The sequence below is a fragment of the Callorhinchus milii genome, unplaced genomic scaffold, assembly GCF_018977255.1.
Source record: "Callorhinchus milii isolate IMCB2004 unplaced genomic scaffold, IMCB_Cmil_1.0 Scaffold612, whole genome shotgun sequence".
Lineage (NCBI taxonomy): Eukaryota > Metazoa > Chordata > Chondrichthyes > Chimaeriformes > Callorhinchidae > Callorhinchus > Callorhinchus milii.
Window position 1 is genome coordinate 16595 of NW_024705353.1, and position 16291 is coordinate 32885.

The 16291-nt window shown below is 45.3% G+C and overlaps 1 protein-coding gene across 1 annotated transcript; it reads right to left on the reverse strand.

Moving 5' to 3' along the window:
- Nucleotides 1-363: 363 nt before the first annotated feature.
- On the reverse strand, nucleotides 364-14976 carry LOC121852240 (NACHT, LRR and PYD domains-containing protein 3-like). The gene is made up of 7 exons (XM_042346326.1): nucleotides 14970-14976; nucleotides 13605-14174; nucleotides 13191-13509; nucleotides 12387-13127; nucleotides 5977-6085; nucleotides 3757-3825; nucleotides 364-378 (listed from the first exon to the last, which is right to left on the reverse strand). The coding sequence occupies exons 1-7, from the start codon at nucleotides 14974-14976 to the stop codon at nucleotides 364-366; spliced, it is 1830 nt and encodes a 609-aa protein (XP_042202260.1).
- Between the last annotated feature and the right edge of the window lie 1315 nt (nucleotides 14977-16291).

Here is a 16291-nt window from a genome sequence, read left to right on the forward strand (position 1 = left end):
AAACTGGAATAGGATCATTTTAAAATTTTGGAGAGAGTTGCAAATGTTTCTAACAGTCACACACACACACAAAGACACACACACAGCACATGCAAACAAACACAGAAAGACACACAACACCCGCACAGACACACATTAATACATTTGAGAGTTTGACGTAAACGATGGCTTGTGGCCTCACATTGTCACACCGATTCCTGTCACAATTCAGCCGCACTGAGCAGACAGTCACAATAAATACATTGAGATATTGGAGTCATTCAGACTCTGGAGACACAGTGCGTTACTTACTGCAGACTCTGTATTTTACACTCCGAGTTCCTCAGAGCCTCACACAGTCGCTTCACTCCACAATCTCCCAGGTTATTGCTCCCCAACCTGGACACAGAGACACAAACACAGGGAATATAGTGTAACAACACAATACACATTGACATGTATATACAGGAGCGTTTCACATGGGAGCAAGTCCCAAGGCGCTGGACCAGTGTCACACACACCCGAACATGTGCCACACACACATCACAGTCTCTCTCTCTCTCTCTCTCTCTCTATCTCTGATTCTCTCCATGTCTCTCCCACAAAACAGTCACTACGTTTAATAATATATTCTCTTTCACCGTCTCTCTCTCTCTCTCAGTCTCCTTCTATGTCTTTCACTTTCTCACTCTCTCAGTCTCTCAGTCTCCTTCTATGTCTCTCTCTGCTAATTTTCTTTCTCTGCCTCTCCACAAAACACAGTCCCTACGCGTGATAACATATTCTCCCTCATCGTCTCTCTCTTTCTCTCAGTCTCTTACTCGCTCTCTCTCACAATCATTCTTCTTTCGCTCAGTCTCTCTCTCTCTCTCTCTCTCTCTCTCTCTCTCTCTCTCACTGTCTCAGTCTCTATCTCTCTGGCTCTCTGAGGCTGTCTCTCAGTCTCTTTCTCACTCTGTATCTCTGAGTCACTTTCTCTCTCTTTCTCTCAGTCTCTCTCTCTCACTTTGTGTTTCTCAGGCACTTTCTCTCTCTCCCTCTCTCGGTAACTTTCTCTATCGCTCACAATATATACAGTCAATTCACTTTACAGTCGATTCTGTGAAACGCTTTGAGCCGTCTAGAAGGCGTGAAAAGCACTATGTCAAACGCAAGGATTATTATTAGTTGTAGTATTAGAAGTAGTATTATCTCTCCGGCAGTTTATCCCAATCTCACTCTCTCTCTCTCTCTCTCTCTCTCAGTCAATCTCTATCTATTTTCCCCACAAAACACTTCACTATATATTCTCTCTCACTATCTCTCTCACTCTCTCAATCTTCCTGAGTCTCCATCTCTGTCTCTATATCGGTCTCTGTCGCTCAATCTCTCTCTCTCGCTCTCTCTTTCTCTCTCACAATCATTTTCTCAGTCTCTGCGTCTCTCTATCTGCGTCAATCAATATCTCTTTCTGTCTCTCTCTCTCAACCTCTCTCTGTCTCAGTCAGTCAATCTCTTTGAGTCTCACTGTCTCGTCAACAAAACATACAGTCACTACACATTATAATATATTCTCTCTCCATTTCTGTCTCACTCAGTCTTTCAGACACTTTCTCTTCCTCATATCTCTCTCAGTCGCTCTCTCTCGAAGTCTCTTTCTCTCCCTTATTCACGCACTTAAGTCTCTCTCTCTCTCTCTCTCTCTCTCTCTCTCTCTCTCTCTCAGCCTCTCAATCTCTTTCTCAGTCTCTCTCTCTCTCTGTGTCTCCCAGAATCTCTCTCCCTCCATCTACGTGTCTCAGTTTCTCATCCTCTAAGTCTCTCAGACTATCTTTCTCTATTAGTGTCTCTCAGTATCTCTTTCTGTCGCTCTCTCACATTCTCTCTCACTCTGTGTCTCTGAGTCACTTTCTCTCTCAGCCTCCCTCTCTGTTTCTCTCCTCTCTCGTATTCTCTCTCTCTCTCTCTCTCATTTTCTCACTTAGTTTGTCTCACTCAGTCTCCCTTTCCCAGTCTCTCACTCTCCCAGTATCTCTCTCTCTCTCTCTCTCTCCTCTCTCTCTCTCTCTCTCTCTCTCTCTCTCTCTCTCTCTCTCTCTCTCTCTCACTCTCTCAATATCTGTCTCATCACTCGATCTCTCAGTCCTCTCTCTCTGTCGTGTAGTCTCTCTGACGCTCTCCCAGTCTCTATCAGTGCCTTTCTGACTCTCTCCTCCTTTCGTTCTGCCTCTCTTTCTCCTCTCTCTCTTCCTCTTTCTTTGTCAGTCTCTCTCACTGACTCTCTCTCTGTATTTCTCTCTCTGACTGTCTCTTTCTCTCTCGCAGTAACACTGTCTGTCACACAAAACACAGTGTCACTAAACTTTAAAATATCTCTCTCACAACTCTCTCCCTGCGTTTTTCCCTCTCTCATTCTCTCTCTGTATCTCTTACTCTTCTTTCCCTCATTGAATCTCTCGCCCTGTCTCTGTCTTTATCTCTGACTGTTACTGTCTCTCTCTCTCTCTCTCTGTATGTTTCTCTATCAGTCTCTCTCTCTCTCTCGCTCTCTCTCTCACAGTCTGTCTAACATTCTCTCACTTTGGCTCTTCCACAAGGCATAGTCACTATTCGATATTATATATTTTTGTATCAGTCTCTCTTTGTGTCTCTACCTGTCTCACTTTCTTCTCGGTCTCTGTCTCTTAGTTTCTCCGATAAAATGCACAGTCACTACATGTTGTATGTCATGTACCCTATTCTCTCTCACTGTGCCTGTCTTTCTCTCAGTTTGTCTCTCTTACTCTCTCCTGCTCAGTTTCTTTCTCTCAATCTCTCTCTGATTCTCTGTCTCTCCCTTTTTCTCTTTCTAAATCAGTCTCTCTCTCTTTGTCGCTCTCTCTGTTTCATTACCTGTCAGTCTCTGTATTCGCCTCTCGCTCTATCTTTCGTTCCCTCAGTCTCTCTTCACTATCTTACTTCTCTCTTTCTGTCACTTTCTCCTAGTCCCTCTCACAAAAAAAGACTGCATGTTAAATTTCTTCTCCCCTAGTCTCTCTCGCTCTATCAGTATCTCTCTCTTTCTCTCAATCTATTTCACAGACTATCACTCTGTCTTTCTCTCACTCAGTCTCTCTTCTCTCTCAGTATCTCTTTCTGTCTCTGCATCTCTCTGTCTGTCTCTCTCCCAATTCCCATCTATCTCTCATTCTCTCATGAAATATTGTTTTCAAGGGATTAATAACCCTGGAAAAGTGATCTGCAAGTCGTATAACAACCGGATTGTGACTGACTGTGTGGCAATCAGACACGAGTGGAGTAAGGAAACATCCGTAAGGTTTTGCCCTGTCAGGAATCACCCCCAGGCCCTCCCGCTAGCGAGGCGAGGGCTTTAACCACTGAGCTACAGGGCTCAGACTGCAGTGTGTGAGCAGACACAGGCTAACTCAGGGCTGAAGCTGTGTCGATTTCATTCTGGGTGAGGGTTTTGCACAGACGTTTTGACTGGAAAGATTCTGACAAAAAAAACCTCAAACCTAGGGGAGGCGTCGGAGCTGTGAGGATCCGCATGTCACGAGAGATGGGGTTTCCAGCACATGGTTTCATTTTAACACATGTTGAGAGTTTGATGTAAACGATGGCTTGTGGCCTCACACTATCACACCGATTCCTGTCACAATATTCAGCCGCACTGATCAGACAGTCACAATAAACACATTGAGATATTGATCATTCAGACTCTGGAAATACAGTGTGTTACTTACTCCAGTTCTGTATTTTAAACACCGGGTTCCTCAGAGCCTCACACAGTGGCTTCACTCCACAATTTCCCAGTTTATTAATATTGAGGTACAGCTCCGTCAGTGAGTGGTTTGTGCTGAGAGCGGAGGTCAGATCCTCGGTACAATCCGTTGTCAGATTGTTACTGTCCAACCTGCAGATCAGAGACACAGAGACATAACAGGGATCAGAGTAAACACAGTGTGTGTAACCCACTGTCACTCACAGTTTGTCTGATGCCGGACAGGTGGCAGCAGTGCACACGCATACACACACACGCACACCAGCATACACAGACACGCCTACACACAGACACAAAAACACACACGCATAGTCACAACCATACAAACACGCACAAATACACACTCAAACATACAAATCGATGACACAAACAAACACACGCATACACATACATACCAAAAAGAACTTAACACACACATACACACAAAAACACATAAATGCACACACACAACCAAACAAGCACCCACACACAAACACATGCACACGTGCACAAATACAGAAATACACAAATACAAGAACATAAATACACACATATACAATCACGAGCACAAATACAGATACAGAAACACATAGACAGGAACAGACAGTATTGCACACGCTCACAGGCACATACAGAAACAAACAGACATGAAACACACTTACACACAAGCAAACGCATGACACACGCAGAAATACACACGCACGGACACACATACACAAACACACACAGAAAGACACACAGGCAAGCAAACGCACACAAAAAAATCACAAAGATACACACACAACAAAACACACAAGTACACACACAAAAAACCAAAGACACACAAAAACACAAACATACATGAACACAGATACATGAACAAACAAGTTTACACGCAAATACGTGCGCACAAAAATACCCACACAAACACACAGAAATGTACACATACAAACACAAGCAAACGCACACAATCAAACCCACACGCACAAGGGCACACAAATAAACAGACAAACATACACAAGCACAGATTGTCAATAAAGGCGCAAAAAACACACGTACAGAAAAACATACACGTATACACATACACACACAAACAAATTCACATGCGCACAGCAATATGCGCACAAACACATACATATGCAAACACACACGAGCACACACATATACAAATACACAATCGTACACACAAAAGAAACACACACAACTAGAAACACAAAACAAACACACAAACTGACACACAAACACGCGCACACAAGCCCACACACAAACAAACACAAAATCACACAAACACACGGATAAAAACATACTAACACACACAGAAATACACACACACAGAAGCACACAAGAAACACAAACGGAAATACACAGGGACACATGCACAAACAAACAGAAAACACAAACACACATTCACGCACCCAACCCCAAAAACATAGACGCACATAAACACAAACAAACAAAATCACGGACACACATAAATACGCACACGCTCACGCATAACCAAACACACAAAGAAATGCTCAAACAAGCACAATAAACACACACGGGCACAACAAACAAATACATACACAGAAACATACACCGAAACACATGTGAACACAAACAAACACTCACAAACAGACAATCACATACGCAAGAATACACACCAACTCATATACACACACAGAAACACAAACAAACTCACAAAGAAACTCACATGTGCACACGCACACACACAAACTTACACAATAACATACGCACACAATCATACATTCATGCAAACACACAAACGTAAACACTTACACAAGCACACCAAACACACATACACAAAATAACACAAACAAACATACATATAAATACACATCCACACAACCAAACAAACACAAATAGATATACACATACAAACACACAATCTCGCGCACAAACATTCACACAACATTCACCAATGCACAAACAACACACACACAAACACACCCAAACATACAAACAAACACAGAAACAAACAGAGATACTCACAAATACACACGTAAGCACGCACAGACACTCACAAAAAACAGTCACGAACGCACACAAGCACACACACAGAATCACAAACACATGCAAACACAGACACACAAACAGACACACACACATACACACTAACACATGTTGAGAGTTTGATGTAAACGATGACTTGTGACCTCGCACTTTCACACCGATTCCTGTCACAATATTCAGCCGCACTGATTAGACAGTCACAATAAACACATTGAGATATTGGAGTCATTCAGACTCTGGAGACACAGTGTTACTTACCACAGACTCTGTATTTTACACTCCGGGTTCCTCAGAGCCTCACACAGTCGCTTCACTCCACAATCTCCCAGATTATTGCCCCCCAACCTGGACACAGGGACACAAACACAGGGAATATAGTGTAACAACACTAAACACATTGACATGTATATACAGGAGCCTTTCACATGGGGAGCAAGTCCCAAGGCGCTGGGACCAGGGTCACACACACATGTGCACACACAGCACAGTCTGTCTCTATATCTCTCTCACTCTCTCCGTCTTTTTCTCTCTTCTGTCTCTTTCTCTCAGTCTCTCTCTCGCTCTCTGTCTGTCTTTCTCTCTCTCACTGCCTACATTCTATTCTTTGTCAGTCTCTCTCTGTCTGTGTCTTTCCCTCTCACAGTCACACTCCCTCAGTCTCTTTCTTTCTCAGTCTCTCTCTTTGGCTCTCGCTCTGACATTCTCCAACTCAGTCTCTCTCTCAGTCTCTTTATCTCAGTCACTTTCTCAGTCTCTTGCTTTGTCTCTATCATTCTCTCTTTCTGTCTCTCTCTCTCTGTCTCGCTTTTTCTCTCTCACTCACTCTTAGTCTCTCCCACTACCACATGGATATATTGCATCTCCCCTAAGCTCTCACTTGCTCCCTCTTTCTCTTAATATCTCTCTCTGAGTCTCTCTCTGTCTCGCTCAGAGTCTTTTGCTCTATCTCTTCCACAAAACACAGTCACTTCACAGTATAATACATTTCCTTCTCTCAGTCTCCCTATTATTTTCTCTCTCAATCTCTCTGTCTACCTCTCAGTCTCTCCCACAAAATACCACACAATATATTTCATTTCCTCGAGGCGCTCTCTCTCTCTCCCTCTCTCACACAGCTTCTCTCTGTGTCACTTTCTCTCAGTCCCTCTCTCAGTCTTTCTCTCTCAGTCTCTATCTCTCAGTCTCTCTCTTTCTCTCTTTGTCCCTCTCTCAGTCTTTCTCTCTCAGTCTCTCCCTCTCAGTCTCTCTATCTCTCTCAGTCTCTCGCTCTCATTCGCTCTTTCTCTCACTCTGTCTTTCTCTCACTCAGTCCCTCTCTGCCAGTTTGTATTTTTCTCAGTTACTCTCTATATCTGAGTCTCTCTCACAGACTCTGGAATTGTCTCGCTCAGAAAACGCAATCACTAAATGTTATAAATATTTCTTTCTTTCACTTTCTCTCAATCTCTCTCAGTCTCTTTCTCTCTGAATCCCTCCCTGTCACTCTCTTTCTCTCTCAGTCTCTCCCACAGAACACACAGTCACTACACATTATGGAAACTGCCTCCTCATCGGCCTTCCTAAATCTTCCCTTCACAAGCAGCAGATCATCCAAAACACTGCACTCTGCCGCCTTGTCTCTCATCTCTCTCAATGAATACTTCTCTGTTTCCCTCTCAGTCTCTGTTTCTGGTTCTCTCTCTCTGTCTCAGTCTCTCTCAATCTCTATTTCTCTCTCTCAGGTTCTGTCTCTCTCTTGCAGTCACTCTCTCAGTTTCACGCTCCCTCATTCTCTCTCTGTCTCAACCAAAAAAATATTCACTAGACTTTATAATATATTGTCATTCACAGACTCTCTCTCTCAGACACACAGTCTCTGGAGGATAATGATTGTGTTTTGTGGGTTAGAAAGAGCGAGAGATCGAGAGAATGAAAGAAAGAGACGGAGAAATACTGAGTCTGAGAGAGAGTCTGGGAATGAAAGCAAGAGACAGAGAGAGAGAGAAAGAGAGAATGGGGGAGAGATGGGAGAAAGAGTGACAGCGAGAAAGTAAGAGGCATGAAGAGAGACAGACAGTGTTTTTTGTGAGAGAGACTGAGAGACATAGATTTATAGGGAGAGAGAGAGAGACTGAGAAAGACACCGAGAGAGACTACGAAAGAATGACTACAAGTGAGAAAGAGACTGAGAGAGAGACTGATAACAAATCCATAACGTGTAGTGACAGTATTTTGTGGAAGAGACAGAGGGAGACTGATAGAGAGAGAGTGACAGAGAGAAAGAGACAGAGAGAGACCGAGAAAGAGAGATTGACATAGTGAAAGAAAAAGAGACTGAAAGAAACAGAGAGAGAGAGGCTGAGAGAGAATGTGAGAGAAAATGTATTACAAAGTAATACAGAGTAATAAAAATAATTACTACAAATGTGTGTTTTGGGGGAGAGATAAAGCAAGAATAGGAGAAGAATGAGAGAAAGAGTGAGAGACTCGGAGAGAGACAGTTACTGCGATAGAGAGAAAGAGACGGAGAGAGTGACAGATAGAGCGACTGAGTGAGACAGAGAGATACACCGAGAGAGACTGAGAGAAAATATATTGTAATGTTTGGTTTGTGGGACAGAGCGAAAGACAGAGAAAAAGAGATAGAAACTATAAGACAGTTAGAGAAACAGTCTGAGAGAGTGGGAGACCAAGAGAGTGAGTGAGAGAGAGAGACTCAGAGAGACTGAGAGATAGAGACTGAGAGAGAAACAGAGAAAGAGATAGACTGATGTTAAGATAAATTTAGTGAAAGAGAGACTGAGCGAGAGAGTGAGAGAGAGAACATATTGTAAAGTGTAGTGACTGTGTTTCGTGGAAGAGACAAAGAGACAGAGGGAGAGAGAGACTGAGAGAAAATATATTATGAAGTGTAGTGACGTGTTTTTTGGGAGAGGTAGAGAGGCAGAGAGAGAGAGAGAGACAGGAGTGCGTGAGAGAGACAGAGAAAGAGAGAGACTGAGAGAGCCGGTGAGAGAAAATATCTTATAAGATGTAGTGACAGTTTTGTGGAAGATACAGAGAAAGATGGTGAGAGACTGACCGAGAGCATGGGAGAGTGAGACTAGGCGAGAGAGTGACTTCGAGAGAGAGGGAGAGAAAGAGAGGCAGAAAGAGAGACAGAGAGTGAAAGAGAGGCAGAAAAAGAGACTGAGAGAGAGAGAACGAGATAGAGAGATGTACAAAGAGCAAGACTGAGACAAAACAATGATAGAAAATATATAGTAAACGTGTAGTGACCGTGTTTTTTCGGGAGACGCAAAGAGAGAGAGAGAGAGACTGAGACAGAGAGAGACACTGAGTGACATAGAGAGAGAGCCTGAGAGAAAGGCTGATAGACAGAGAGAATGAGAGAGGGAAACCGTGAGAGAGAATATATTATGTAGTGTATTAACTCTGTATTTTGTAGGTGAGACAGAAAGGGAGACTAATAGTGAGAGAGAGAGAGTTAGAGAGAGAGGGAGAGTGAGGAAGAGATTGAGACTGAGATCGCGATACTGAGAGACAGTGACTTCGAGCGATAGAGATAAAGAGACTCAGAGATAGAGCAAGACTGAGAGATAATATGCAGTGACGGCTTGATGTGGGATAGAGAGAGAGAGGATGAGACAAAGAGATTGAGAAAGAGAGAGGGAGATACTGGAAGACAGAGCAAGAGAGAGAGAGAATGCAAGAGAGACAGACAGAAACTGAGAGAGAGAGAGAATAAGAGACAGAGATAGAGATGGAGAGAGAGGGAGATTGTGCGAGAGAAGATGTTATAAAGCGTTAGTGACTGTGTTTTACGGGAGACCCTGAGTCTGAGAAAGAAAGACTGACAGAGAGGACAGGAAGAGAGAATGAGAGAGAGAGTGAGAGACTGAGAGAGAGGAGAGAGAGAGAGAGAGACTGTTTGAAAGTGACTGACAGAGAGACTGAGTGAGAGAAAGGCAAAGCGAGAGACGGAGAGAGAGACTGAGAGGGAGAATGTGATACAATAAAGGTATGACTGCCTCTCCCCCAAAGGACAATCCTCCCCATAGCTGCCTCTGCACTGCAAGTCCTCAGCCTTTACAGTCCAGGGCCCAGTTTACCCGCTTCCCCACAGCCGGTACCCAGAGCCCATTATAATAGTGTTAGTGACCTGAGTGTGAGGACAGGGCAGTGCTGTAGAAGCTGCAACACATCAAGGGAGGGAGCGAAGTAAAGAGTTTGTGGGATGGAGTTGCAGAGTGCGGGGGCAGAGTCAGAAAATTCGGTCGCCGATGGCAGAGCGGGTTCGGCAGGAGACATGGTGGAGGCTTCAGCCAACTGAAGGAAGGGAGTGGACAGGTTGATAGGCGGTCAGCAGGTCAGAGAGGTAGGAGGGAGCAGGTCCGTGGAGGGCCTGGAAAGTGAAGAGGCGTATTTTGAATTCTATCCACTAAGGATTGGGGAGTCAGTGGAGCCGGGCGATGGTGGGGGAAATGGTCATGGAGTCTGGTGCAGGAGAGGACAGAGCTGCAGAGTACTGGATGACCTGCAGCTTGTGGAGGGAAGAGTTGGGAAAGCTGACAAGCAGGGAATTGGTATATTTGAGCCAGGGCGTAATGGAGGCGTGTATCAGGGATTTGGCGGCCTGAGGGGTGAGGCAGTGGTGGAGTTAGGCAATGAAGCAGCGGTTGGGGAAGGCACAGTTGATCATGGCACAGATATGGGGGAGAAAGGACAGTTGACGGTCGATAAGACTCCCAGATTCCTGACTGGCTTAGTGAGGTGGATTGGGCATCCGTGGATGTTGATGCTGCCAGTGTCTGAGTTGGGACGTGCTGGTGCGAGTCAATCAGGAGAGCCTCGGTCTTGCTGACGCTCAACTGTAGAAAGCTGATACAGAACATGATACCTGACAGACATTGTGTCAGGACAGGAACGTTCGTGGGGTTCAAGGGTGGAGACAAAGAAGTAGATTTGGGTGTCATCCGCATACATGTGGAAGTTGACCCCATGTCTGCCGATGATGTCACCAAGTGGGAACATATACATGTTGATGAGGAGAGGACTGAGGGCAGAACCCTGAGTGACAACACACGAGGAGGTGAGGTGGCTGGGGGAGAAGCCTTTTTTCAAGACAAAGTGGAGCCGATATGAATGATAGAATCTGATGATGATAATAGTAATAATCATAAGAACTGCATTTCTCACAGCCCTCATCTTGGCAATGTATCTTAACATGCTGTGCTGCTGGATGTACAAGTAGTGGGGATCTCCCCCAATGCCTGGCAAAGGCAGGAACAGTTTACGCTCGGTCTATTCCAGCAGCAGTGTAATCCCTCAGTGTACGGGTGTGAGTCAGGCTAATGTCGTGGCTTCTGCAGCCTGGCCTGTAATCTCCAGGAGCAGGGCAGTGGATGTGTCTCTATTCTCTCATCCTACAAATACTGTGAGCTCTAGAACTGGGAAAGAGAATTTCTGTGGCCGGGAGCTCTCAGGAGCTGAAAATGGTGACTCTTAACCAGGGCCAGGGGAACCCACACCTGTCAGACTGAACTCAGGTTGAGGGAGAAGTGTTAGGGGTGAAACATGTTGTAATAGAGTAACAAGCAATGTACTGGAGAAGGCGACCACATCACTCCCACCCTCGCTCGCCTCCACTGGCTCCCCATACCCCAGAGGATCGAATTCAAGATTTTAATCCTCACCTACAAGGCCATTCACGGCCTCGCTCCCTCCTACCTCTCCGACCTACTAACCCCCTACTTACCTGCCCGTACCCTCCGTCCCTTTGGCTCCGGTCTGCTCCACATCCTCCGCCCCAACCGCCCTAACATCGGTGGCCGGGCCTTCAGCCTCTCAACCCCGAGGCTCTGGAAATCCATCCACCAGTGCGTTCGCCGCTTCCTTCTTCAAGGCCCGTCTCAAGACCCTTGTCTTTGACCGTGCCTTCAGCTCCCCTCTCGACTCCCTACGCGCTCCTCGCTCCCTCCCTTCCTTCTCCTCACCCTGATCATTTCCCCCTTGCTTGGGTCCCGACCCAACTGTCCAGCGCCTTGCGACATACTCCCGACGTGAAAGGCGCACTATAAATGAAATCTTGTAGTTGAGAAGGTGTGGCTGGATAAGTGGGATGGCCAAGCCCTCGGGAGGTCTCTTAGCCCTGGAATGCAGCAATGGTGGTGTGGGGTTGGCTGCCTTCGGAAGGAAGCCTCCGGCATAAGGAAATGGTTCACGGGTGTGAGTCCTGTGGCCTGAGCTGGGGGAAAGCTCAGAGGGTTAGAGATCAGGGGCCATTCCGCTTTTCAGAGACTCTAGTTTCGGGAGAAACACGTCCTGTAGGAATGAACTGGAACCACTGAACTACGTCTCTTTGTACAATTTCCTTTCTGTCTGACCTCGTTTCACGTTACAATATAGTCAGTAAAGTCGGAGTGAGGAACCAATCCCAATAACACCAGCAATCTGGGAATGTCACCAAAGGGCTCAGGGTGTTGAGCGCCAGGTGTGTGGAATGTCAGCCATTCACCTCCCAATCACACAGTTCAGGATTGCGGTGAGTGACGGCCATCACTGTTACCTCCAGCTGTGCGATACCATTCTCCCATTGAGCAGCTGGTGTTTAATGTCTGTAACATCCTGGAGAATGGCTTTGAAATAAGAAAAATAAGAATAACAAGAATAAGGTTTACGAACAGAGTAAACTTACTGCAACTCCTGACACTTGTGCAGAGCAGGAACCAGACGCTGGAGACCCTCATACCGAATGTAGCAGTTCCTCAGATTCAGTTGTTTTATTGTGTCACAAAGTCCAATAGCCTGAGACAGCACAACACAGTCTATCGGTGTCAGTGTCAATGCTTTCCGCGGAGAGTCATCACCAAATGTCAGTGTGTGTACAGAGCCCAGTGTTTGCTGTGCCAGGGCTTGATTCTGAGACTCAAACAGGTAGTGGAGCGTCTTCAGCAGCTTCCCTTTCCCAGTGATGGTGTCTGTGTCTTTAATCTGAGCTTCAAACTTCTCCCCCAGCCAATCGATCACCGCACAGGTTGTCTGATGAACAAATGGCCCCAGAAAATCCTCCAGTGGCTGAGCTGCCCGTGGGGAGGAGAGACCAGCAACAAAGCGCAGGAATATCTCAAACCGGCCGTCCTCCTCCATGTCACTGCGGATCAAACACCGCATGGTGCGTTTGGAATCAGGAGAGAGGAACTGAGCGAGTGCGGCTACAAACTCCTGGATGGTGAGGTGCGGGAATGTGTAGACCACGCTGTGCTCTGAAGACTCTCTCTCCACAAGTTCCATGAGAAAGCCAGAGAGGAACTGGGAAGGTTGGAGGTTAGATTTCACCAGATCTTCAGAATAAAAGACAATGTTTCTATGGGAGACTCCAGTGAAGGCCATGTCACCGATCTTCAGCATCACATCACGGGGGCTATCCATCCTGACACTGTGATATGACAAGATGTTATAAATATAATAGGAGAAGAGTTGTGTGACTGTCTTGGGAACTCGCTGTTTGTTGCTGTGTTTCCGTGTAAAGAAGGGACCCAGAGACAGAGCGAGGATCCAGCAGTAGGACGGGTTGTAGCACATGGTGAGCAGGAGCTCGTTCTCCTCCACGTGGCTGTAAACAGCAGCCGCCACCTCCTGATCTTCAAAAAACTTGTGAAAATATTCCCTTCTCTCTTCACCCACAAATCCCAGGATTTCAGCCCAGACACTGACCTGAGCCTTTGCCAGTAAATGTAATGCAGTGGGGCGGCTGGTCACCAGCACTGAGCAGCCTGGCAGCAGCTTTTTCTGTATTAAACTGTACACAATGTCAGAACATCACAGAGGAATTCAGGGTCTGTGCACCTGCGCTGAGGCTCTGTTTCTCTCCGACTGTCAGCGAAATCAATCCTTGTCCTGAATTCATCCAAACCATCAAATATAAAGAGCAATGTCTCTGGGTGTTTCCACAGCTCATCCAAAACACCCCTGAGGTAAGGATACTGCTCCCCGATCAGACGGCTCAGTGTTGCTCTGTCATAAAGTCTGTTTAGGTCTCTGAACTTAAAAACAAATACAAAGTGGAAGCGTGGATAGATTTTGCCTGTGGCCCAGTCATGGACAATCTTTTGCACCATGGTTGTTTTTCCAATCCCAGCCACTCCACTCACTACTGCGGAAGTCCCAGTGGGAGAGTCAGAACCGCTTCCCTGAGAGGAGTGTAAATGACTTCCTTTTGAGAAGCTGCTGTGGAACAGTTTATCAGTTCGGATTTTTTCCAGCTCTCCCCGGAGTTGCTTCTGTCTCCACTCCTCGTGTTCTCTGCCTCTCGCCAGCAGCTCATGTTCTACCAGTTCCCGGTCACGTACATCAGAAATAATTGTTAACTCCGTGTAGCGATCTACCAGCTGAAATTTCTGCACCTTCTCCTTTATCAGGATGGTCTTCAACTCCAGTTTCTCACATTGTTTCTGTAACGTCTCCTTGTGTAATCGCTGAATAGCTTCATGTCCAACATTACAAAATCATAAAGTAAATAGAAGAATTATTGAGCTTTATTGAATAATAATACTTAGAATCATTCATGGCCTTTCAAGGCAGAAGGACTACCCAAAGCGCTGCTAGATTTACTGTTAGGTGTAGTGGCTTTGTTTTGTTGGCAAACACAGCAGCTAATTTGTGCACAGCGATGTGCCACACGCAGCCGTGAAGTGATTGATCACATTTATTTGAGAGATTTGGCCAGGAAACCGGAGAGAGAAACTCCCACTCTTTTCAAATAGTATTGTGAGGTTTTTGATGTCCACCTGAAAAGGGAGACAGGACCTCGGTTTTATATCCCAATAGCGGCATCTCCAACAATGCACATATCCCAGAACTGCACTGGAGTGTCAACTCATCCGGTTGATATGAACTTGAACCCACAGCGTCTGACTCCGAGACAAAAGGAACACCAATTGAGCCTGGCAAACAAGGGTTAAACAATCTGAATTACATGCACACCATGGGAGATTTTCAGGCCATTATATGACGACTTGTGAGACGTTATCTCTAATTTATTTTGAGAAAAATCATTGCAAAGCAATATTTGCTGAAATATGTAAGAATCGAATAAGGATCATTCACCTCCCTCCTCATTTTCAATCCTCCCTTTTCCGCTACTCTCCCTATTTATCTGCCTCCTACACTCTCTCATCCTCATTTGAATTTTTCTGGAAATCATCAAGTAAATGGAAAAGTGTTAAACTGTGTATTTCAGAAGTGATTGACTGGCTTGAATCTTGTCACTGTCTCATACCTATCATACCAATGGAGACGTCTGGTACACTTCCGTCGATGGACACCTCATTCACTAGACTGGCACCTGTTTGAATAGAATTAATATTACTAGCTTGAATGAACTTTGTCTCAATACTCTTTGAGTAAAATCTGTAACTCGCCACAGAATGGAGACACTGCGTACCATCACACATTCATAGAATGTTACAGCACAGAAGGAGGCCATTTGGCCCATGGTAATATGTATAAAATTACCTTGTTCCTGTATTTCAGTCATGATTTTGTTCAGTTTGGGCAAAGTGGACTTCATTTCCACAAAGGATTCCCACATCACTATCCTGGCTTGGGAACCGTTCCCCATCACCAGATCCAGAAGAAATTTCGAACTTTGTGCCTTCTGCCCCCTATGTGTGAGCTCTGTGAGTTTCTGCAGAGAGTGAGCATTAATGTATTGAAGATGGAGTGAAACATAAACAGTGACAGTGATCAGCAATACCCAGAACAATTGATGGCGTGGCTCGATTTGCTATCTCTTCCCTCCACAAACTGCTTTCCTCTGTGATTATGCCTTTGATCATTTTCCCTCCCCTTCCCTTCCGAAATCCAGATCGGGCTCTAACTTTCAACTGTCAGTGCCTTGAGACTGCCTCGCCAAGTGAACGGTGCTATTCAAATGCTATATAAACAGACTCCTATTACACTGTGCAGTACTGCTCCACTACAAACATAGAGTACATGGCCTGCGTTATAACATAACTGGCTGGTGAAGTCTTTATTGCCATTCTTCTGATTTCCTGATAACAGCAGCACATGAGCCGTGCAGACAGGCACAGATTTTCTGAGCTTTTAACAAATGAAATGGAAACCTCTGACTCAAACCTACTTTGTGTTCCTGGGGGCTGAAACATTCCTTCTCTGTCAGCCTTGAGCTGATGTCCTCCACACCTTCCTCAATGGCCTGTTCCAATCTGTCCCGATAGAACTTTGTCAGTCTGTACAGCTGGTACCCGTTGTACAGGGCCAGGGTCTCGGTGAATAAGGTGCTTGTGCCTGTTAGTAACCCATAAAAAAGTTAGTCAGATATGATTTTACTTGTATTCTCTAAAAATATATTTCAGGAAATATTACATTTATTCTTGCAAAAAATCAGAATAAACCATCATCCATTGGCCTAAAATACCATTTGGTAGCTAACATCAGAGAGCTGCCAGCCTGGCTCAGTTGGTATCATTCCCGTTCCTGAGAAGGTTGTTTTGTTCTGGTTCTTTTGCCTATTATCTTAAGTCTGTGTCCCTCATTCACGGACCCTCAAGAGAAACAGTTATAGCCGCTCTACTCTCA